The 25424-nt window shown below is 47.7% G+C and overlaps 1 protein-coding gene across 3 annotated transcripts in view; it reads right to left on the bottom strand.

The window, feature by feature from the left end:
• The window catches only part of ankfn1 (ankyrin repeat and fibronectin type III domain containing 1), a 77228-nt gene extending 54530 nt beyond the window's left edge, over nucleotides 1-22698 (bottom strand). For all 3 annotated transcript variants that reach the window (XM_063030880.1, XM_063030881.1, XM_063030882.1), the window contains exons 1-7: nucleotides 22513-22698; nucleotides 18890-19100; nucleotides 17107-17298; nucleotides 12709-12822; nucleotides 2906-3003; nucleotides 2460-2550; nucleotides 1221-1328 (exon numbers count right to left, since the gene is read on the bottom strand). In XM_063030880.1, coding sequence (XP_062886950.1) covers nucleotides 1221-1328; nucleotides 2460-2550; nucleotides 2906-3003; nucleotides 12709-12822; nucleotides 17107-17298; nucleotides 18890-19100; nucleotides 22513-22698 — 1000 coding nt within the window. The remainder of the gene's footprint in view (nucleotides 1-1220; nucleotides 1329-2459; nucleotides 2551-2905; nucleotides 3004-12708; nucleotides 12823-17106; nucleotides 17299-18889; nucleotides 19101-22512) is intronic.
• Nucleotides 22699-25424: the final 2726 nt, after the last annotated feature.

Genomic DNA, 25424 nt, shown 5'->3' with positions numbered 1-25424 from the left:
AGAAGGGGAGAGGGAGAGAGGGACAGAGAGAAGGGGAGAGGGAGAGAGGGACAGAGAGAGAAGGGGAGAGGGACAGAGAGAGAAGGAGAGGGGGGAGAGGGACAGAGAGAGAAGGGGAGAGGGGGAGAGGGACAGAGAGAGAAGGGAAGAGGGGGAGAGGGACAGAGAGAGAAGGGGAGGGGACAGAGAGAGAAGGGGAGAGGAACAGAGAGAGAAGGGGAGGGGAGAGGGACAGAGGGAGAAGGGGAGGGGGGAGAGGGACGGGGAGAGGAGGGGAGAGAGGGACAGATAGAGAAGGGGAGGGGGAGAGGGACAGAGAGAGAAGGGGAGGGAGAGAGGGACAGAGAGAGAAGGGGAGAGGGGAGAAGGACAGAGAGAGAAGGGGAGAGGGGAGAAGGACAGAGAGAGAAGGGGAGGGGAGAGAGCGACAGAGAGAGAAGGGGGAATATTTGGGGGAAAGAGGGAATGGATTTGGAGGAAGAGTGATGGATTTGGAAGAGATGTGGGATTGTGGGAGTTGGTCAGTCAGATCGAGGGAGGGACGGTCAATATTACCTCATATGGGGTGGGTCATAGGAGCTCAGGGGGAGGGGTTTCAGTAGGTCACCAAGGTAGGGAATGATGCAGTAGGGCCCCCAGAGTGGGGCACAGGGAGGGGTCAGGTGTAAGGCAGTAGGATTCCCAGGAGGGAGGTTGTGGGACACTGAGGAATGGTATGGGTGGGACAGTGGGACCCCAGGGTGAGGTGAGGCAGAAGTACCCCAAGGAGGGATGGTATGTAGGGCAGTGGAATCATGGGAAGGGGTGGGACTGGTGCAGTTGGACGCTGGGGATGGGTGTGGTAGTGGGGCGAGGGGAGGGGTGGGGCTGGGGCTGTGGGGCCCAGGGTGGGATGGGGCTGCAACCGTGGGACACCTCAGAAGGGTGGGGAAGAGGGACAAGGGGAAGGGTGGAGAGTGCGACCCAGGGGGGAGGGGAGGGGAGTGGGACCCAGGGGAGGGGAGGGGATTGGGACCCGGGGGAGGGGAGTGGGACCCTGGGGAGGGGAAGGGAGGGGTGGGGAGTAGGACCCAGGGGAGGGGCGGGATTGTGGGAGTGTGACTCAGGGGAAGGGTGGGGAGTGGGACCCGGGGGGACGGGTGGGGAGTGGGACCCAGGGGAGGGGAGGGATTGTGGGACCCAGGGGAGGGACAGCAGGATCCCAGAGCTGACACACTCACCTGCGATCCCGTGGAGCCGGTGCCGGTCTCGCTCTCTCTGCAGCAGGTTTTGTAGCTGTTGGACCTGTCCGCGAACCCGCGGCATCCTCCCGTCCACTTCCTTCCAGTCTCGACGGGGCACAGAAACACAGAGTGAGGCAGTGGAGATCGCCCTGTCCGCACACCATGGTCCTATCCTTCCCCACACCACAGGATCACGTTCCCATTCTCCACACAGCAGGGTTTGTCCCCCTGGCCCACTGTAGGGTCCCACCACATGAGGTCCTGATCCGATCCCCCACGATGAGAGATTCCTGATTCCTCCCCTCCAAGGAGTCAGCCTCACACCCTGGGGTCTGTCCCCCTGCCCCTCCCCTGACCCACAGCGTCCTTCCCCCAGGCGCTCTCCCTCATTCCCAGCAGGAGATTTTTGATGTTGTTCTGCCCGCCAGTCACCAATCAGCTTTTGGTACATCACAGTGTCACAGGATCATTGCACTGGGAATGTTCACACAACACCAGTCTGGGGTCTGCACGCCCCATGGGTCAAAGCTCCCACACAACTCCAATCGGGTTATGAACACCAGTCTGGGGTCTGCACGCCCCGTGGGTCAAAGCTCCCACACAACTCCAATCGGGTTATGAACACCAGTCTGGGGTCTGCACGCCCCATGTGTAAAACCTCCCACACAACTCCAATCGGGTTATGAACACCAGTCTGGGGTCTGCACGCCCCATGGGTCAAAGCTCCCACACAACTCCAATCCGGTTATGAACACCAGTCTGGGGTCTGCACGCCCCGTGGGTCAAAGCTCCCACACAACTCCAATCCGGTTATGAACACCAGTCTGGGGTCTGCACGCCCCGTGGGTCAAAGCTCCCACACAACTCCAATCGGGTTATGAACACCAGTCTGGGGTCTGCACGCCCCGTGGGTCAAAGCTCCCACACAACTCCAATCGGGTTATGAACACCAGTCTGGGGTCTGCACGCCCCATGTGTAAAACCTCCCACACAACTCCAATCGGGTTATGAACACCAGTCTGGGGTCTGCACGCCCCGTGGGTCAAAGCTCCCACACAACTCCAATCCGGTTATGAACACCAGTCTGGGGTCTGCACGCCCCGTGGGTCAAAGCTCCCACACAACTCCAATCCGGTTATGAACACCAGTCTGGGGTCTGCACGCCCCATGTGTAAAACCTCCCACACAACTCCAATCCGGTTATGAACACCAGGGGAATGCAGAGACTTCACCTACTGGAAGGGATGGCACAGTTGGGGCTCGCAGTCTGCGGGCGTCCCCAGCCCTTCATGTTTGCTGCTGATACACGGACATAGTACATCTGGCCCTGGCATGACACAGAAAAGCATCGATAAAGTAACAAACACTCTTCCCAACACTGACATCTCCCCACCCACTAAATCCCCTATAGCCCCGGACACCGTCTCCCATAACTGACTCTTCCCACTCACCAAATCCCATCCCACACCCCACGGACACTCTCCCCCATCACCAACTCTCCCCCATCACTGAATCCCCTCCCGTATCCTACAGACTCTCTCCCCCCTCACCAACTCCCCCCATCACTGAATCCCCTCCCGTATCCCACGGACACTCCCCCATCACTGAATCCCATCCTGCAGCTCCAGGCACTCTCCCTCGTCACTTGGTTGTGCCAGTTTGAGGAGTGGCAGGCTACTTACCGTCCTGAGGCATGGGATTGTACATCTCATGGAGTCAGGGACTTCCACTATCATCTCTCCAGTAGGGTTTGAGAAATCCATCCTGCTGCTCCACTCCACTAGCACACAGAAAGAAGGCACACGCTCTAGACATTGTCCAGTTCCAAGCTGCAGCCTCTTCAGGTGCATCAGCATGTCCACCCTCTCTGCTCTGACCCCGAGTCTGACCACAGTCAGTGAAGTGGGGTGACCACGCTGGGTGGGTCGGTGATGTAGGGAGGTTTAGTCAAGTTCACCATGGCAAGCAAAGGGTGGAAAGACCTGGGGGTGCAGATGTCCCTGAAGGTGGACAGCCTTCCGTACACAGGGACTGCTGCTATCAGAGGCATAACGGAAGGATGCAGAAATGCAGCCATTTACCTCTTTCATCTCCTCACCTCCAGCTAGTCACTTCATCCATCCCCATCCCCCTCACCTCTTCCACCTATCACCTGCCAGCTTGTACTCCTTCCCCTACCCACATTCTTCTTCACTCTTCCTTAATCTCCTGTGTAACTGATGGAAGAAAAGAACTGGCACTCAGCTCGGCAAGGGAAGCTCGCTCAAGTCGTGGCAAGGGCAGATATAAAGGAGAAGGCAGTGCAATAAAAATAAAAGAATTGGTTACTGTGGGAATAAGGGAAGAAATCAAGAAGACGCTTCAAATGAGGCCACATAGACACAGTTCGGAAACTAAAGGAACAGAGAACAGAGCTCACCAACTTTCTCACGCTGGTCCGACAGAGAGCTTGTAAATGAGCAAGTTTATCGATGGGAGTCGTTGAGTGGAGTATTGTGCAGATGTACTGTAACTAGAGCTTTTGGGAGTGGTTTAAACCATTGTGGCAGGGGGATTGGAACCAGTATGACAGAGTTGAGGATGAGCCAGCAGGTTTACAAGTAGATGATGGGTGTAACATGAATGTAAGGAAGGACAAGCCATTGATTGGGTACAAATGCAGACAGAGCAAAGAGTTAAATTGTACCAGAGGCAAAATTCAAAAGGGCAAAGAATGCAGGACTGAAGGTGCTGTATTTAAATGCACATAGCATTCGGAATAAGGTGGACAAACTTGTGGCACAATTAGAGACTGGTCAGTATGACACTGAGATGTGACTGAAAGAAGGCCACAGTTGAAGCTCAACATCAAAGGATCAAAAGGAAAGGCAGAGGAGATGGTGTTCTGTTGGTAAAATGGAAGTACTGTACATCTTTAGAAAGCGGTGACATAGGGTCAAGGAGTTTTGAATCTTTGTGGGTGGAGTTAAGAAATTGCATGTGGATTAAAAAAAAATTATAGAAATCATATATAGGCCTCCTAATAGTAGCCAAGATGTGGGGTTGAGATTGCAAAGGGAGCTGGAGAAGGCATGTAATAAGGGTAATGACACAATTGTAATGGGGTCTTCAATATGCAAGGGGATTGGGAAAATCTGGTTGGTGTCGGATTGCAAGAGAGGGAATTTGTTGAGTGCCTACGAGATGACTTTTTAGAGCAGCTTGTGCTTGAGCCTACTTGGGGAAAGTTTATCTTCGATTACGTGTTGTGTAATAACCCTGATCTTATTAGGGAGCTTAACATAAAGGAACCCTTAGGAGGCAGTGACCATAATATGATTGAATTTATACTGCAGTTTGAGAGGGAGAAGCGTAACTCACATGTATCTGTATTGCAACAGAATAAAGGGAATTACAGAGGAGCTTGCCCAGGTGGTTTAGTGGAGGATACTGGCGGGGATGACGACAGAGCAGAGATGGCTGGGAATAGTTCACAAGGCGCAGGATAGTTATGTCCCAATGAGGAACAAGTTCTCAAATGGTGGGGTAGGCAACCGTGGCTGACAAAAGAAGTTAAGGACTGCATAAAAGCCAAGGAAAGAGCATATAAGGTAGCAAAAGTGAGTGGAAAGTTGAATGATTGGGGAGCTTTTAAAATTCAACAAAAGGCAACTAAAGAAGCTGTAAGAAGGGAAAAGACGACATATGAGGGCAGACTAGCCAAAAATATGAAGCAGGCTACCAAAAGTTTTTTCAGTTATATAAAGAGTAAAAGGGAGGTGAGAGTTGATATTGGGCCACTGGAAAATGATGTTGGTGAGGTAGTAATGGGGGACAAGGAAATAGCAGATGAATTTAATGTGTACTTTGCATCAGTCATCACTGTGGAAGACACTAGCAGTGTGCTAGAGATCTGTGAGTGTCAGGGAGCAGGGGGGAGTGTCATTGTTATTACAAAGTGCAAGGGAAACTCAAAGGTCTTAAGGTGGATAAGTCATCTGGACCAGATGGACCTCATTCTAGAGTCCTGAGAGAAGTTGCTGAAGAAGTAACGGATGTATTGGTCATGATTTTCAAGAATCACTTGATTCTGGCGTGGTCCCGGAGGACTGGGAGATTGTAAATGTCACTCCACTCTTTAAGAAGGGAGGAAGGCAAAAGAGAGGAAATTATAGGCCTGTTAACCTGACCTCAGTGGTTGGGAAAGTGTTGGAGTCCATTATTAAGGATGAGGTTTCAGGGTACCTGGAGACTAATGATAAAATAAGTCAAAGTCAGCATGGTTTCTGTGAGGGAAATCTTGCCTGACAAATCTGTTAGAGTTCTTCAAGTAAGTAACAAGCAGGGTGGACAAAGGAGAAGCAGTGGCTGTCATTTACATGGATTTTCAGAAGGCGTTTGATAAGGTGTCACACAAGGCTCCTTAACAAGATAAATCCTAAGGCGTTACAGGAAAGACACTGACATGGATAGTGGAATGCTGACAGGCAGGAGGCAGGGAGTGGAAATAAAGGGGGTCTTTTCTGGTTTGCTGCCAGTGACTAGTAGTGTTCCTCAGTATTGGGACTGCTACTTTTCACATTGTTTGTCAATTATTTGGATAATGAAATTGACGGCTTTGTGGCAAAGTTTTCAGATGATAAGATAGGAGGAGGGGTAGGTGGTGCTGGGGAAGCAATGCCATTGCAGCAGGACTTGGGCAGATTGGAAGAACGGGCAAAAAAGTGGCAAATGGAATACTGTACAGTCTTGGGAAATGTACGATAATGCATTTTGGTAAAATGGATAATTGTGCAGACTATTATCTAAATGGGGAGAGGGACTTAGGAGTGCTTGTGAAAGACTCCCAGAAGGTTAATTTACAGATTGAGTCTGTGTTAAAGAAAGGAAGTGCAATGTTGGCATTTATTTCAAGGAGAATAGAATATAAAAGCAAGGAGATAATACTGAGCCTTTACAAGACACTAGTCAGGCTGCACTTGGAGTACTGTCAACAGTTTTGGGCCCCATATCTCAGAAAGGATGTGTTGTCACTGGAGAGAGTCCAGGGGAGGTTCACGAGAATGATTCTGGGAATGAAGGGGTTAACAGATGAGGAGCGTTTGGGCCTGTACTCACTGGAATTTAGAAGAACGCATGGGGATCTCACTGAAACATCCCACTGAAAAGATTAGGTGGGGGGGATGTGGAGAAGATGGAATAGTGAGGTATCCAGAACCAGAGGCACAATCTGGAAACTGGGGCAGACAACCTTTTACAGCAGAGGGAAGCAGGACTTTTTTTTGGCCAAAGAGTAGTGAATCTGTGGAATGCTCTGCCAGAGACTGCGGTGGAAGCCAAGTCTGTGGGCATATTTAAGGCGGAAGATCATTTCCTGATCGGTCAGGGTATTAAAAGATATGGTGAGAAGGCAGGTGTATGGGGTTGAGTGGGATCCGGGATCAGCCGTGATGGAATGGCAGAGCAGACTTCATGGGCTAAATGTCCTAATTCTGCTCCTACGTCTTATAGTCTTGTGGTCTAAAATGGTCAATCCCTTTGCTGGTTGGAGTACAGACGAGCAGATATCACAATCAGAATCAGGTTACATTTTACCGGCATTTGTAATTTGATGTCTTACGGCAGCAGTACATTGCAATACATAATTTTAGAAATACTATAAATTATAATAAGAAATACAATTACAATTTAACAAGAATTACAATAAGTGGATTCTGGTTAATTGGGGCAGCTGCTTATTTGGGACAACTCTCAAAGAACAAAAACTAATTGAAAAAATAACCAGGATTCCCTTTGTTTATTTGGTACACTATGCCACTTAATTAGGATAAAAGACTGTTGCCAAACAGTTCCTAACTAGTGTCAGTCATGTGCACTTGTGTGGCCTTTAGACACTACATCGCACTTTATAAGTAGTGTCAGTTGCATGTGGATCTGTTCAAAAAGCAGTGATTTTAATCACTGATAGTTGGTGAGAAATAAGCAGTAAGACTATTTAGAACTGTTTTGCTCACTGCGGTTTCAAATATTCAGGCTCGGAGGTGCCAAAAACAGCCAGGAGTGAAAATGAAACAATTTCACTACTTCAGCAAGTTAGGAATTACAAAGAATTTCAAAGATAGACAATCATCTTGAATGCTTCAATGAAAATGAGGATTGAATTGAACTGAATTGACTTTATTTCTTAAATCCTTCATATACATGAGGAGTAAAAATCTTTACGTTACGTCTCCATCTAAGTGTGTAATGTGCAATCATAGTAATTTATAATAAATAGAACAGTCAATGTAATATAGAAATACACTCAAGTCAGTGTGAGTTCATCAGTCTGATGGCCTGGTGGAAGAAGCTGTCCCGGAGCCTGTTGGTCCTGGCTTTTATGCTGCGGTACCACTTCCCAGATGGTGGCAGCTGGGATAGATTCTGGGTGGGACGGCTTGGGTCCCCAATGATCCTACCGATCCTTCTTACACGCCTGTCCTTGTAATTGTCCTGAATCATGGGAAGTTCACAACTACAGATGCGCTGGGCTGTCCACACCACTCTCTGCAGAGCCCTGCGATTAAGGGAGGTACAGTTCCCATACCAGGCAGTGATGCAGCTAGTCAGGATGCTCTCAGTTGTGCCCCTGTATAAAGTTCTTAAGATCTGGGGGCCCATACCAAATTTCCTCAACTGTCTGAGGTGAAAGAGGCACTGTTGTGCCTTTTTCACCACACAGCTGGTGTGTACAGACTACATGAGGTCCTCGGTGATGTGGATGCTGAGGAACTTGAAGCTGTTTACTCTCTCAACCCCAGATTCATTGATGTCAATAGGGATTAGCCCATCTCCATTCCTCCTGTAATCCACAACCAGCTCCTTTGTTTTTGCAATATTGAGGGAGAGGTTGTTTTCTTGACACCACTGCGTCAGAGAGATGACTTCTTCCTTGTAGGCCACCTCGTTATTGTTTGGAGGATACAATTTTTTAAAGTATTGTATGAAGGGAGTCCATTATCTGCACTAGGTGTCTGTGCTAATTTTGTTCATTTTCAGTCAATCAAAAGAACATGACAGCATACAGCATTCCTCCGTCGATAACTATTAGGAACTAATACACATTTTTATAGTACCATTGAGGTATTGGTAGTGTTCAAATTTGTTCTACATTTCATTTAAATACATAAATTGTTACTCAGTTAAACAGTATTTTGTCTTTTTATTATACCTTTTTAACTATTTCCATGAAACTTCAGCTAATTGAAACAACTGCTTAATTGGGCCAAAATGTACTGGTCATGATGGGTCCCAATGAACCAGAATCCACTGTATATATAAAAGTAGTGAGGAAGTGTTTATGGGTTCATTGCCCATTCAAAAATCTGCTAGTAGAGGGAAAGATGAGGTTCCTGAAATGTTGGCTGTGTGTAATCAGGCTTCTGTACCTCCTACTTGATGGTAGCAATGAGTCGTGGGTGCTGATGGTCCGTAATAATGGATGCTACCTTTTTGAGGCATTGCCTTTTGAAGGTGTCCTCGATGCTGGGGAGATATGTGGAAAAATCACAGAGTGGTGTGAGGGGAATAGATTGATAGGAACAGGTGTCTTCATCTTCTAGATCTCCTTGGAGTGAAGGGCCCATCAGGGTGGAAATTTCCAAGTACTTAGGAGACTTAAGACACACACTCAACAATTTAGGAACATCTTCTTCCCCTCCACCATCAGATTTCTGCGTGGTCCATGAACACTACCCCATTATTCCTCTTTTGCACTATTGTAAGATTGTAATTTTTATACATTGTGTTATACTGTTGCCACAAAACAACAAATTTCACAACATATGTCAGTGATATCATACCTGACTCTGATTGTACAACTAGAGGACAGCAGACTGAACCTAATCTTGGGGAATGTAGCTGGGCAAGTGGTCAAACTGTCAGTGGGGAAGTATTTTCCCCACGGCTCTGTGAGTACTGAGACAGTTACTGGGAGGATAGAGGTAAAGGTCACTGGACAGTACCAGCCAGGTAACTGAGTAGAGTTGGTGGAACTTTGAGGAAGTTCAGGAAGGGTAAAGGTCATCTACAAATTAAAACCCTGAGTTGGGTTAAGGCCTGTTTGACCTGTGTTCCAGGACCTGACATTTGTAGATTCAGGGCAGCTTCAGGCAGGTAAACCTACACCAACAAGAGGCAGTCCATGAACAGGGAGAATTTCTGCAAGTGTCAGATAAGGACAGTCCAAGAAACACTGGATGTCAAATGAGATAGAAAGGGTGCTTGAGATGGGCTGACAAGTGGCAGATGGAGTTCAAACTCGAAAAGGCAGAGTGCAAGGTTAAGGGCAGAATTCTTGGCGGGGGATCGTGAGGTCCATGTAAGATCCCTCGAAACTGCCATTCTAGTTGATAGGATGATTAAGAAGGTGTACAGTGTGTTTGTCGTCATTAGTCAGAGGATAGAGTTCAAGAGATAGTGTTGCAGTTTTTTATAAAAACAGTTGTCGATGAGTGTGTCCCCACAAAATCATTCAGAGTTTTCTCCAACAAGAAGTCTTGGATGAACCATGAGATCCACAACCTGCTGAGGGTCAGATCAGAGGCATTCAAGTCTGGCGACCAAGGAAGTTACTAGGTTTCAGGTACGATCTCCGGAAAGCTATTTCATGGGCAAAGTGGCAATTCTGGGCTAAACTTGAATCAAGAAAGGATGACAGTTGTGGCAGGGCTTAAATACTATCACCTCTTGTAAAGTTAAATCAGCAGGGCTTCGCTTCCAGATGAGTTCAATGCCTTCTGTGCTCACTTTGACCGTCAAAACATGGAGGAGCCGTTACGAACTCCCACAGCCCCCGATGATCCTATGACATCAGTCTCTGAGGCTGACATATGAGCAACCTTTAGGAAAGTGAACCCATGAAAAGCATTTGGCCCAGAGGATACGTGGCCAAGTACTAAAGACCTGTGCAGGTCAACTGGCTGGAGTGTTCACTGAGATCCTCAACCTCAAGTTAGGCAGTCTGAGGCACCCACCTGCTTCAAGCAGGCTTCAATTATAGCAGTGCCTAAGAAGGACGTGGTAACCTGTTACAATGACTTTTATCCAATAGCACTTACATCCACAGTGATGAAGTGTTTTGAGAGATTGATGATGAAACGTATCAACTCCTGTCTGAGAAGCAACTTGGATCCACTCCAATTTGCCTGACAGAGCAACAGGTTCACAGCAGATGCCACCTCATTGGCTGTTCCCTCAATCCTGGACCATCTAGACAGCTAAAACAGCACTTTATTGACCTCAGATTAGCACGTAATACTAGCATCCCATCAAAACTAATCAATAAGCTCCAAGACCGTGGCCTCTATACCTCACTGGATCCTCGATATCCTTACTTGCAGACCCCAGTTAGTTCAGATTGGCAACATCTCCTTCACAGTCGCCCTCAGTCCAGGGGCACCACAAGGCTGTATGCCCCTGCTCTACTCATTTTATACTTATGACTGTGTGGCTAAGCACAGCTCCAATATCATTATTCAAGTTTGGTGATGACACCACCGACGTAGACCAATTCAGCATACAGGAGGAAGATAGAAAATCTGGCTTAGTGGTGGCACAACAATCTCTTACTCAATGTCAGCAAGACCAAGGAGCTGATTATTGACTTCAGGAGGAGGAAACTGGAGGTCCATGAGCCAGTCCTCATCAGAGGATCAGAGGTGGAGAGGGTCAGCAACTTTAAATTCCTCGGTGTTATTATTTCAGAGCATCTGTCCTGGGCCCAGCATGTAAATGCAATTACAAAGAAAGCATGGCAGCGTCTCTACTTCATTAGGAGTGTGCAAAGATTCAGCATGACATCTAAAACTTTGACGAACTTCTATAGATGTATGGTGGAGATTACATGACTAGTTGCTTCACGGTCTGGTAAGGAAACACCAATGCCCTTGAATGGAAAATCCTACAAAAAGTAATGGATACAGCCCCACCATTGAGCACATCTACATGAAGTGTTGTAGCAGGAAAGCAGCATCCATCATCAGGGACTCCCACCACCCAGGACACGCTCTCTTCTCGCTGCTGACATCAGGAGGAAGGTACAGGAGCTTCGGGTCTCGTACCATCAGGTCCAGGAACAGTTATTACCCTCAATCATCCGGCTCTTGAACCAAAGGGGATAACTTCACTTGCCCCATCACTGAACTATTCCCACAACCTATGGGCTCACTTTCAAGGGCTCTTCATCTCATGTTCTCAATACTTATTGCTTATTTATTTATTATTATTCTTTCGTTTTGTATTTGCACAGTTTGTTGTATTTTGCATATTGGTTGAATGCCCAGTTGACGCAGTCTTTTATTGGTTCTATTGTGTTTATTGTTCTCTTATGGATTTATTGGCAAGAAAGTGAAAATGGTGGCATACATGAACTTTGATAATAAACTTACTTTGAAGTTTGAGCTCTCTAAAACCCTGGTTAGACCATACTTGGAGTATTGTTGTCTCATTATAGAAGGAAGTAGAAGCTTTCGAGAGGGTGCAGAGGAGAGTTACCGGGATGCTACCTGGATTAGAAAGCATGTCTTATGAGGAAAGGTTCTACAGGCTAGAGGTTTTCTCTTCGGAGTGGAAGATGAGAGGTGATCTGACAGAGGTGTATAAGATTATGAGACGCATGGATCGAGTGGACAGCCAGAGACCTTTTCCCAGGGCAGCAGTGGCCAATACCAGATGACATCAGTTTAAGGTGAGTGGAGGAAAGTATGGGGAGATGTCAGAGGTAGTTGGTTTTTTCCACACAGAAGGTAGTAGGTGTGTGACATGCACAGACAGGAGTGGTGGTAAAGGCAGATATTTTAGGGACATTTAAGAGACTTATAGCTAGCCACATGGATATAGGAACAACATGGGGTTGTGGGCTGTACGGGAGGGAAGGGCTTGATTGATCATGAAGTAGGTTTATATAGTTTGGGCTGAAGGGCCTGTACTGTGCTGTAAAGCCCTATGTTCTATTATATCAAAGGTCAGATTCTAAATAAGGAAACAAATGGCAGATATAGAAGACCAAAAAAAAGGGAAGCCCAGAAAACAAGATAGAAAATGAAGGGGCTTCGTAAAAAAGAAATTAGAATCACTGAGTACATCCATGAAATATCACTGGCAGACAGGATTAAACAAAATCTCAAAGCATTTTACAAGGACATTAAGGATGAAGTTACAAATGGAAAGGGAGAGGTTAAGAAATCTTGGTCAGGAGAGATCAGATTAATTTGATGGATGATAAAATATGTACATAGAAGATGATATGCAGTGGTGAGGCCAGAGCACATGTGGTTGACAGAGATTCCATAAGGCCTCACAAATGCACACCTACCCACCCACATGCACTCATAAACCCTCTCCCCACCCTACCGTGGTCACTCCACACCTTCTCTCTTCACATCTTCACCTGAAATCCTGCAGGTGCTTTTTCATTTGGCTTTACAACCCCAGAGACAGGCCAGGTTAGGGAGGAAGAGGCGAATACCTTTGTATCTGGTAATGACAGCAGAGTGAGCACTGAGTGGTTCCTGATAGGTGACCATCAATGAAGTACTGCTGGTTACAGACAGTCGCACATTGGTGGGAGCATCTGGGACCCCTGTAATGACCAGAGAGAGAGAGAGAGAGAGGGGAACTGAAACCCATCTGTCTCATACACAGCACAGGTCAAACCTCTGTTACATTCCAGCCTGGGACTCATCCCCAGAGAACTGACTGTGCACATATCAGAGCACTACAACACAGACACCGGCCCTTCCGCCCATCCAGTCTACACAGATCTTATCTTCCACATAGGACCATCATGCTGCCCTTCATATTCCTCCCAGCCACGTACCTTTCCAAACTACTTTTAAATGTTGTAATCGAACCTGCATGTACCATTTCAACTGGCAGCTCATTCCACCCTTGCACCACCCCCGACTGAAGAAGTTTTCCTTCAGACTACTCATAAACGTTTCACTTTCACCCTAAACCGATGACCTGTTGTTGTAGTCTCACCCAGCCTCAGTGGGAAAAGCCTGTATATCCCAGTAACTCAGGTCCTCAGGTCATAGCAACATCCTTGTAATTCTTTTCTGCACTCCTTCAAAATAACAGATATATTTCCTGTAAGTAGGTGACCAAGATTGCAAACATTACTCTAAATTTAGCCTTGACAATGTATTACACATCTTTAACATAACATCCCAATTCCTGAACTCAGTACATTGATTTGTGAAGGCCAGTGTAATAAAAGCTCTCTTTAAGTCCCTATCTATCTGTGAACGCCACTTTCAATGAATTATGTATCTGTGTCCACATATCCCTGTTCTCTACTGTAAACCTCAGTGCCCACAGATCCCTGTTCTCTACTGTAAACCTCAGTGCCCACAGATCCCTGTACTCTACTGTAAACCTCAGTGCTCACAGATCCCTGTACTCTACTGTAAACCTCAGAGCCCACAGATCCCTGTTCTCTACTGTAAACCTCAGTGCCCACAGATCCCTGTTCTCTACTGTAAACCTCAGTGCCCACAGATCCCTGTTCTCTACTGTAAACCTCAGTGCTCACAGATCCCTGTACTCTACTGTAAACCTCAGTGCCCACAGATCCCTGTTCTCTACTGTAAACCTCAGTGCTCACAGATCCCTGTTCTCTATTGTAAACCCCAGTGCCCACAGATCCCTGTTCTCTACTGTAAACCTCGGTGCCCACAGATCCCTGTACTCTACTGTAAACCTCAATGCCCACAGATCCCTGTTCTCTACTGTAAACCTCAGTGCCCACAGATCCCTGTTCTCTATTGTAAACCCCAGTGCCCACAGATCCCTGTTCTCTACTGTAAACCTCAGTACCCACAGATCCCTGTTCTCTACTGTCAACCCCAGTGCCCACAGATCCCTGTTCTCTACTGTAAACCTCAGTACCCACAGATCCCTGTTCTCTACTGTCAACCTCAGTGCCCACAGATCCCTGTACTCTACTGTAAACCTCAGTGCCCACAGATCCCTGTTCTCTACTGTAAACCTCAGTGCCCACAGATCCCTGTTCTCTATTGTAAACCCCAGTGCCCACAGATCCCTGTACTCTACTGTAAACCTCAGTGCCCACATATCCCTGTACTCTACTGTAAACCTCAGTGCCCACAGATTCCTGTACTCTACTGTAAACCTCAATGCCCACAGATCCCTGTTCTCTACTGTAAACCTCAGTGCCCACAGATCCCTGTTCTCTATTGTAAACCCCAGTGCCCACAGATCCCTGTTCTCTACTGTAAACCTCAGTACCCACAGATCCCTGTTCTCTACTGTCAACCTCAGTGCCCACAGATCCCTGTACTCTACTGTAAACCTCAGTGCCCACAGATCCCTGTTCTCTACTGTAAACCTCAGTACCCACAGATCCCTGTTCTCTACTGTCAACCTCAGTGCCCACAGATCCCTGTACTCTACTGTAAACCCCAGTGCCCACAGATCCCTGTTCTCTACTGTAAACCTCAATGCCCACAGATCCCTGTTCTCTACTGTCAACCTCAGTGCCCACAGATCCCTGTTCTCTACTGTCAACCTCAGTGCCCACAGATCCCTGTTCTCTACTGTAAACCTCAGTGCCCACAGATCCCTGTACTCTACTGTAAACCTCAGTGCCCACAGATCCCTGTTCTCTACTGTAAACCTCAGTGCCCACAGATCCCTGTTCTCTACTGTAAACCTCAGTGCCCACAGATCCCTGTACTCTACTGTAAACCTCAGTGCCCACATATCCCTGTTCTCTACTGTAAACCTCAGTGCCCACAGATCCCTGTACTCTACTGTAAACCTCAGTGCCCACAGATCCCTGTTCTCTACTGTAAACCTCAATTCCCACAGATCCCTGTTCTCTACTGTAAACCTCAGTGCCCACAGATTCCTGTTCTCTACTGTAAACCTCAGTGCCCACAGATCCCTGTTCTCTACTGTAAACCTCAATTCCCACAGATCCCTGTTCTCTACTGTAAACCTCAGTGCCCACAGATCCCTGTTCTCTACTGTAAACCTCAGTGCCCACAGATCCCTGTTCTCTACTGTAAACCTCAGTGCCCACAGATCCCTGTTCTCTACTGTAAACCCCAGTGCCCACAGATCCCTGTTCTCTACTGTAAACCTCAATTCCCACAGATCCCTGTTCTCTACTGTAAACCTCAGTGCCCACAGATCCCTGTTCTCTACTGTAAACCTCAGTGCCCACAGATCCCTGTTCTCTACTGTAAACCTCAGTGCCCACAGATCCCTGTTCTCTACTGTAAACCTCAATTCCCACAAATCCCTGTTCTCTACTGTAAACCTCAGTGCCCACAGATCCCTGTTCTCTACTGTAAACCTCAGTGCCCACAGATCCCTGTTCTCTACTGTAAACCTCAGTGCCCACAGATCCCTGTTCTCTACTGTAAACCTCAGTGCCCACAGATCCCTGTTCTCTACTGTAAACCTCAATTCCCACAGATCCCTGTTCTCTACTGTAAACCTCAGTGCCCACAGATCCCTGTTCGCTACTGTAAACCTCAGTGCCCACAGATCCCTGTTCTCTACTGTAAACCTCAGTGCTCACAGATCCCTGTTCTCTACTGTCAACCTCAGTGCCCACAGATCCCTGTTCTCTACTGTAAACCTCAGTGCCCACAGATCCCTGTTCTCTACTGTAAACCTCAATGCTCACAGATCCCTGTTCTCTACTGTCAAAGCCAGTGCCCACAGATTCCTGTTCTCTACTGTCAACCTCAGTGCCCACAGATCCCTGTTCTCTACTGTAAACCTCAGTGCCCACAGATCCCTGTACTCTACTGTAAACCTCAGTGCCCACAGATCCCTGTACTCTACTGTAAACCTCAGTGCCCACAGATCCCTGTTCTCTACTGTAAACCTCAGTGCCCACAGATCCCTGTTCTCTACTGTAAACCTCAGTGCCCACAGATCCCTGTTCTCTACTGTAAACCTCAATTCCCACAGATCCCTGTTCTCTACTGTAAACCTCAGTGCCCACAGATCCCTGCTCTCTACTGTAAACCTCAATTCCCACAGATCCCTGTTCTCTACTGTAAACCTCAGTGCCCACAGATCCCTGTTCTCTACTGTAAACCTCAGTACCCACAGATCCCTGTTCTCTACTGTAAACCTCAATGCTCACAGATCCCTGTTCTCTACTGTAAACCTCAATGCTCACAGATCCCTGTTCTCTACTGTAAACCTCAATTCCCACAGATCCCTGTTCTCTACTGTAAACCTCAGTGCCCACAGATCCCTGTTCTCTACTGTCAAAGCCAGTGCCCACAGATTCCTGTTCTCTACTGTCAACCTCAGTGCCCACAGATCCCTGTTCTCTACTGTCAACCTCAGTGCCCACAGATCCCTGTTCTCTACTGTAAACCTCAGTACCCACAGATCCCTGTACTCTACTGTAAACCTCAGTGCCCACAGATCCCTGTACTCTACTGTAAACCTCAGTGCTCACAGATCCCTGTTCTCTACTGTCAAAGCCAGTGCCCACAGATCCCTGTTCTCTACTGTAAACCTCAGTGCCCACAGATCCCTGTTCTCTACTGTCAAAGCCAGTGCCCACAGATCCCTGTTCTCTACTGTAAACCTCAATGCTCACAGATCCCTGTTCTCTACTGTAAACCTCAGTGCCCACAGATCCCTGTTCTCTACTGTCAAAGCCAGTGCCCACAGATCCCTGTTCTCTACTGTCAAAGCCAGTGCCCACAGATTCCTGTACTCTCCTGTCAACCTCAGTGCCCATCTTTGCCTACCCTAGTGGGTCCTTCGAAAGGGCAGCACCTCACGTGTATAAGGCTTCCCAGCACCTCCAGCAGAAGCAGGAGTATTTGTTATCAAACTCTTTTCTGCTTATGGCATAGTGCATTACTTGCAAGCTCAAAGCCCGTCTTCATCTGTTTGTACAGCCGGTATCTCCACTCCCAGGCCGTCAACTGCTTCTGCCGTTCTGTGCCAGTGTTGTCGGCCTCTCTCAGCACCTGCGATGTCAGTTCAGTCACTCGCTCTTGTGCCTCCTCGATCAGCCCACTTAGGTGTGAGGCTCTGCTCTCCGCACAGTCAACTGACAACCAAACAAGCAGAGGCTGTTACTGCTGGAGTCAGGGACTCTCCCCCCACCACAACACTCTCCCCCCGACACAACTCTCCCCCCACCACATCACTCCCCCGACACAACTCTCCCCCCACCACAACACTCTCCCCCGACACCACTCTCCCCCCACCACATCACTCCCCCGACACAACTCTCCCCCCACAACACTCTCCCCCGACACAACTCTCCCCCCACATCACTCCCCCGATACAACTCTCCCCCCACCACATCACTCCCCTGACACAACTCTCCCCCCACCACAACACTCTCCCCCGACACAACTCTCCCCCCACCACATCACTCCCCCAACACAACTCTCCCCCCACCACAACACTCCCCCCTCCACCTGCTGACCTCAGGGACTTCCCCCCCCCAACACTCTCTCACCAAAACCTGCATTTAATGACACAATAATCTCTCAGTTCAAACCCAACGCTCTAACTGTTGAGTTCAGACAGATGGCCACTGGCATGAAACAGTAATTCTGTTTCTCCCTCTGTAGGGGCTGCCTGACCCGCTGAATATTTCCAGCATTTCCTGCACTGATGTCCCAAGGCTTAGGCTTATTTGAAATGCAAGTTGATAAATTTTTGATTAGTAATGGTGTCAAACACTACAGGGAGGGGCAAGAGAACGTGGTTGAGAGGGAAAAGAAATCAGCCATGTTTGAATAGTGAAGCACTCAGTGGGCTGAATGGCCTAATTTTGCTCCATCTCTTAATTGTAATTTAGAGATACAGTACAGTTACGGACCTTTCCAGCCCAACAAGCTGGCACTGCCCAAATACACCCATGTGACCAATTAGCCTACTAACCATACATCCTGGGAATGCGGCAGGAAACCCACATGGTCATGGGAAGAACATATATAGTTTTTATGGTCTTACAGTATGTATGGGAGATGAATGGATTTAGACCACAAGATATAGGAGCAGGATTAGGCCATTTGGCCCATTGAGTCTGTTCCACCATTTCATAACAGCTGATCCATTTCCCTCTCAGCCCCAGACTCCTGCCATCTCCCTCTGTACCTTCATGCCCGGACCAGTCAAGAATCTATCAATCTCTGCCTTAAATATACCCAAACACTTGACCAGCACAGCCGCCTATAGCAAAGAATTCCAGATTCACCCCCTCTGGCTAAAGAAATTCCTCCTCATCACCATTCTAAATGGACACCCCTCTATTCTGAAGCTGTGTCCTCTGGTCTTAGACTTCCCCATCATAGGAAACATCCTCTCCACATCCACTCTATCTCGGCCTTTCACCATTCGGCAAGTAATAGATAGACGTCATTTGCTGTGGCAATATTATCATCTGTTGCAGAGAGATGTCAATGTTTGAGTTAAACACCCTTGTTTAACTACACGGTGACTCGTTGGTCCAGGTTTTTATTGAAGTATATTGCCGAGCAGCCACATTTCCAGCCTGTGAACTGTTTGGGTTATAAACAGTTCTTGCGAACAGAGCCCAGGCAGGACCTGTAGCCCTAAACAATCCTACTTATGGGGAAATGTTTCTGCTCTGAACACTGAGGAGAAGGTGAGGGGAGGGAACTCACAGTGCGGACTCTCCACGGCGCCTGCCTGCAGTAAGATGCGAGCTACAGGAACGCTGTTGGTCATGACGGCAATGTCCAGCGGCATCAGCCCCTCACTGTTGGGACTGTTGAGATCCAACTCATCCTGGCTGTAGTGACTCAGAAGCAGGCTCACAGCTTGTAGATCCTGCTGGCCCACTGCCTTGAACAGTGCCTCGTTACAGTGCAGGTTCTGCAAGAGAGCTCAAAACACAGTGATCCTCAGCTTCGGCAAGCACCATCCTCACTGAAACCACCACCAGGAGGGTCTATCTAATTCTAGAGGTCTAGCCCTGCCTCTCTCTGCCTCAGCACTCAGCCCTTTACCCAAACGGGAGCAGGATTTAGCCATTCGGCCCTTCTGCATTATCCTGCTGATCCAGTCCCGACCAACTCTGTTTCCTGCCTCATCCCATTCACTCTTCATTCTCCTGCTGCGGAAAAGTCTGCCTCCACTGGAATGTATTCACTGACTCAACCCTCAGAAAAAGGATTCTGTGTCTTCACAAGTCTCCGTTCCCCCCATCTCCCGTTTACCTTCAGAAATTGATGCACCTCCGTCTGACTCAGTTCATCCTCCCCCTACTTCTAGACCACTCCCCCCCCAACCAGAAGAGACATCTACCCCCCAGCAAACAGCCTCAGAAGCTTGTGTTTCTGTAAGGTCATCTCTCATTCTTCCAATCTTCATTAATCTAGGTCTACCTTGTTCCACTCTTCTTCATTCCACTGGCAACACATCACACAAAGTAGATAACTTAACCTTAATTAGTCGTTAGCTACAGTGAGCTCATCTAGTCGCACCCTATCCAAGAGACTCTCTTTGTTCCACCCAGCCTTCTCTGCTACCTGTTTCTCTCTTTCCCACTCCTAACCAAGCAGCCTGTATCTGGAAGCTTGGAATGCTGAGCGTTTCCCTTCCCTAGACCTGGAAATCCAGAATACACTGTTTCCCTTCCCACAGATGCTGCAGTTTTCCAGCATCTCCTGTTTTTATTTCAGAATAGCAGCATCTGCGGGGCTTTTAAAAATATTTCATTTACGACACATCGAGGGTTAGTGTGCAGGTCTAGGGGTAATGGACTGCTGGTCTTTATTGCTTTATGACATGTGAAGGGTTAGTGTGCAGGTGTGGGGGTAATGGAGTGCTAGTCTTTATTGCTTTATGACAAATCGAGGGTTAGTGTGCAGGTCCAGAGGTAATGGAGTGCTGGTCTTTATTGCTGTGGAGTGTAAAAGTAGGCACAGTGTCTATAAAAAGTATTCGCAACCCCCCTTAGAAACTTTTATGTTTTATTGTTTTACAACACTGAATCACTGCAGATTTAATTTGGCTTTTTTGACACTGATCAACCGAAAAAGACTATCGTGTCAAAGTGAAAAGAGATTTCTACAAAGTGATCTAAATTAATTACAAATATAAAACACAAAATAATTGATTGCATAAGTATTCAGTCCCTTCAAGTCAGTATTTAGTAGATGCACGTTTGGCAGCAATTACAGCCTTGTGCAGATAGGTTTCTATCAGCTTTGCACATCTGAACACTGCAATTTTCCCCCATTCTTCTTTACAAAATTGGTCAAGCTCTGTCAGAATGCAAGGTGATCGTGGGTGAACAGCCCTTTTCAAGTTCAGCCACAAAATTCTCAATTGGATTGAGGTCTGGGCGCTCCAGGACATTAACTTTATTGTTTTTAAGCCATTCCTGTGTAGCTTTGGCTTTATGCTTGGGGTCATTGTCTTGCTGGAAAAAAAATATTCTCCCAAGTCACAGTTCTCTTGCAGACTGCATCAGATTTTCCTCCAGGATTCCCCTGTATTTTGCTACATTCATTTTACCCTCTACCTTTACAAGCTTTCCAGGACTTGCTGTAGTGAAGCATCCCCACAGCCTGATGCAGCCACCACGCTTCATGGTAGGGATGGTGTGTTTTGATGATGTGCAATGTTTGGCTTACACCAGACATAGTGTTTAGTCTGATGGCCAAAAAAGCTCAATTTTGGTTTCATCAGACCATAAAACACTCTTCCAGCTGAATTCAGAGTCTCCCATATGCTTCTGACAAACACTAGCTGAGATTTCATGAGAGTTTTTTTTCAACAGTGGCTTTTTCTTTTCCACTCTCCCATAAAGCTGTGACTGGTGAAGCACCTGGACATCAGTTGTTGTGTGTGCAGTCTCTCCCATCTCAGCCACTGAAGCTTGTAACTCCTCCAGAATTGTCATAGGTCTCTTGGTGGTCTCCCTCACTAGTCCCCTTCTTGCACAGTCACTCAGTTTTTGAGGATAGCCTGCTCTAGGCAGATTTACAGTCGTGCCATATTCTTTCCATTTCTTGATGATTGACTTAACTGTACTCCAAGGGATATTCATCTCCTGACTTGTGCTTTTCAATAACCTTTTCACGGAGTTCTTTGGAGTGTTCTTTTGTCTTCATGGTGTAGTTTTTGCCAGGATACTGACTCACCAGCACTTGGAGCTTCCAGATACAGGTGTACTTTTACTACAATCAATTGAAACACCTTGACTGCTCACAGGTCTCCAAAAACATCTCCTTTTAGCAAATTACGTGACTTCTAAAACCAATTGGCTGCACCAGTGATGATTTGGTGTGTCAGAGTAAAGGGGGTGAATACTTGTACAATCAATTATTTTGTGTTTTATATTTGTAATTAATTTAGATCACTTTGTAGAGATCTGTTTTCACTTTGACACAAAAGAGTTTTTTTTTGTTGATCAGTGTCAAAAAAAGCCAAACTAAATCCACCATTGTAAAACAATAAAACATGAAAACTTCCAAGTGGGGGTGAATACTTTTTATAGGCACCGTATGCTCTACCAATACTGAGTTTAGAAGAACGAGAGGCGATGTGATCGAGACTGAGTTCAGACAGAACCAAAGGGGGTGGGAGCTGGGAGATATTTGCCCAAGAATCATTGCAGGCAGAGCGGAAGGGAAGTTTTCCTCTCGGAAGGGGATGTGGTTATGGAATTCTCTCCCTCAGTGAGCAGTAAAGTGGAGTCAGGGAGTCTATTGAAATTACGAGTCGGGGCATGGGGAGAGAACATGAAAGTGATGTTGAGGCCCGGATTGGTCGTCCCACTGAATGAAGGTGCAGGTGTCAGGTCTGCCCCTGAACCCGCTTTATCTTCTCAGGTAGTTCACATTGTCAGTGTGTTTGCCATCACATTGAGAAGTGTTGTGGAAAATGAGATCGGAACTGATGATGGTTTGGATGAATTTTCTTAGTGTGAGAAGAGTTTGATACTGAACACAAGAGACTCTGAAGATGCACACACACACAGTGCTGAGGGCTTAGCAGGCTGGGCTGCATCTGTGGAGGATCTCAGCAAGTCTGACCCAGAGTTTGCAGGAGGACCTCAGGGCCTCAGTGGCAAAGCGTTGAGCACAAGGCAGACAGGGTGACTGTGTGTCTACCGGTCAGCACGTAGGCTCAGTGATGCTCGCGTTCACGGCTCAGTGGTTTCCTCTTCATTCCATAGCCCTTGATTCTCTGAACTCCTCACCCTTTCTCTCACGTGTTCCCTCCCCACCCCCTGGTGCTGGCTACTTTTACAAACCAGGGAAACCCAGTGACTCACCAGTGGGGCAACCCTCAGCTGCTCCTTCTCTGTCCTTGAGGCCTGGCTCACTTCCTCGAAGGACGAGTGGCTCCCTTTGAACTTGTTGGACAGGTTGCGGTAAAGGCGCTTGGCCGCATTGGGAGAGGCAGGGCTACAGCTTCTCGCAGAGTTGCAGAGGTGTAGATTCTGCATTTGCTGCGTCATGTTTAAGCTGGGAAAACAAACAAAGGTCGATTGCACACAGCACAAGTGGAGCAGACGTTTGTGGAACGACAGGCCGGAGCCCAGCATCAAACCCCTTCCCCACCACCAGGCCTTGTCGTCAGCCGCCTGACTGCAATATCCTGGACTGTGCTACCGACATTGAGAGATCTAGAGATTAGCTTCATTTGTCACTTGTACATCAAAGCAAGCAGTGAAATGCATTGTTTGCGTCAACGACCAACATAGTCCAAGCATATGTTCGGGTCAGCCCACAAGTGTCCACAGAACCATCATCCCACCGAGTCTGCTCCACTATTCAATTGTGGGCTGATTCATTTTCGACATGCATGCCCACAATTTATTTTTATGATTTGGAATGTGGGAGGAAACCCACAAACTCCTTGCAGGCGGTGGCGAGAGTTGAACCTAGGTCACTGCTCAGAGCGGAGTGTAACACTGATCTCTGAGTTACCCTGCCACCCTGATGTCAGACAGGACGCGCTCTATGCTGATGGCATCCAGCATGAGCCTGTTCCCTGACCCACAGCTACATTGCTCAGCAAAAGGCCCAGCTAATTCAGCCTTTTAAACCCATTCCTCAATAGACCAACCCACCGCACCATCAGACGTGGCAAAAGTTGTTCCCCCATCCACCTTGCAGACATGTGGGAAGTGATCCCACAGGCTGGTCAGGCAGCAGCCTGATGCGATGGCACTCACAGACCCCTCTTCAGAGATGCTGGGGCCCAAGTGTGGCTCACGGAGGCCAGCCTGGCACTTGGACCATGTTCAGGATAAAGTGAAGACTTCAGGAGGAAAGATTCACCCTGGTTTTCCCCCTGAGATACCAATTATTCCTTTTTACACTTTCAAAACAAGATCATCTCTTGCTTTCTCTGTTTTTCTAATTCCTCCAGCCATTACCTATGGTACTGACCTCGATGGCCCAACTCCTATATCAACTTCACACCGCCATCTGCAAAACAGTTTCCACTTTTCATTCTTTAATAGCTTAATTTTGGATTCTCATTTGACTTCCCAATGTTTTTTTTACTTCTCTCCATTCCCCCGTATTCACTTTCATTCCACTTCTCCGTTGCCTCTTCCACTCGCAGTTATTGTCCATGTCTTCACCAGCCCACAACCTCCAGTCTTTCCTTCCAGCACAACACACTGCTCCTGCTCTCCTGACACACCACTCTACATCACCTCCTTCTTCCACACTCTCTGTCATTACTCCTGCTCAGCTACTACTCCCCTCCCATCTCTTGATGTGATTTTTGTCCAACACCATTTTATTATTTCACATTCATTATGATCACTAATTCTCAAAGTAGAAAGTAAATTCATTATCAAAGAACACATATGTTACCAAATCCCACCCGGCTATTCTTTATTAGCAAGCATTGGAGGAAAATGGAGAAATACAAGAACATTTTATGAAAATTAATACTGAATTCATAGGTTGCAAAGCCTCCTTGTAAGTGAGTCTGTAGGTCACAGAACTCAGGCACAGTGAGAGTCCATATGTGTGTACGACTGTCCACAGTGAGGGTCAGTGTGTGTGTACGACTGCCCAGGGTGAGGGTCAGTGTGTGTAGGACTGGCCATGGTGAGGGTCAGTGTCTGTAGGACTGTCCATGGTGAGGGTCAGTGTGTGTACGACTGCCCACAGTGAGGGTCATTATGTGTATAGGACTGTCTCCCCAGTGAGGGTCAGTGTGTGTGTGGAACTGTCTCCCCAGTGAGGGTCAGTGTGTGTGTGGAACTGTCCCCCAGTGAGGGTCAATGTGTGTGTGGAACCGTCTGCCCAGTGAGGGTCAGTGTGTGTGTGGAACTGTCCCCCAATGAGGGTCTGTGTGTATGTGGGATTGTCCACGGTGAGGGTCAGTGTGTGTAGGACTGTCCATGGTGAGGGTCAGTGTGTGTAGGACTGTCCACGATGAGGGTCAGTGTGTGTGTGGAACTGTCTCCCCAGTGAGGGTCAGTGTGTGTGTGTGGAACTGTCCCCCAGTGAGGGTCAGTGTGTGTGTGGAACTGTCCCCCAGTGAGGGTCAGTGTGTGTGTGGAACTGTCTCCCCAGCGAGAGTCAGTGTGTGTGTAGGACTGTCCCCCAATGAGGGTCAGTGTGTGTGTGGAACTGTCTCCCCAGTGAGGGTCAGTGTGTGTGTGGAACTGTCTCCCCAGCAAGAGTCAGTGTGTGTGTGGAACTGTCTCCCCAGTGAGGGTCAGTGTGTGTGTGGAACTGTCTCCCCAGTGAGGGTCAGTGTGTGTGTGGAACTGTCTCCCCAGCAAGAGTCAGTGTGTGTGTGGAACTGTCCCCCAGTGAGGGTCAGTGTGTGTGTGTGTGGAACTGTCCCCCAGTGAGGGTCAGTGTGTGTGTCGGACCGTCCCCCAGTGAGGGAGTCTGCAAAAGTACTTAGTTAGATTGGGATAATGAGCAAAGAAGCAACAGATGGAATATAGTGTAGGGAAGTGTGTGGTCCTACATCTTGGAATAAAGGAATAAAGGAATAGACTATTTTCTAAATGGGGAGGAAATTCAAAAACAGAAGTGGGAGCCCTTGTACAGAATTCTCTAAGTGTCAACTTGCAGGTTGAGTCAGTAGGGCAAGAGGGCAAGTAGAGGGCAAGAGCTGGACTACATCCTGAAAACTCAGATGATGTGCAGTTGTGAGCATCATAACAAGCTGGGTCACTGCCTGGAAGGCAGGCTCTACAACCGG

The sequence above is a fragment of the Mobula hypostoma genome, chromosome 22, assembly GCF_963921235.1.
Source record: "Mobula hypostoma chromosome 22, sMobHyp1.1, whole genome shotgun sequence".
NCBI lineage: Eukaryota > Metazoa > Chordata > Chondrichthyes > Myliobatiformes > Myliobatidae > Mobula > Mobula hypostoma.
This window is presented reverse-complemented; position numbering and strand designations above follow the sequence as displayed.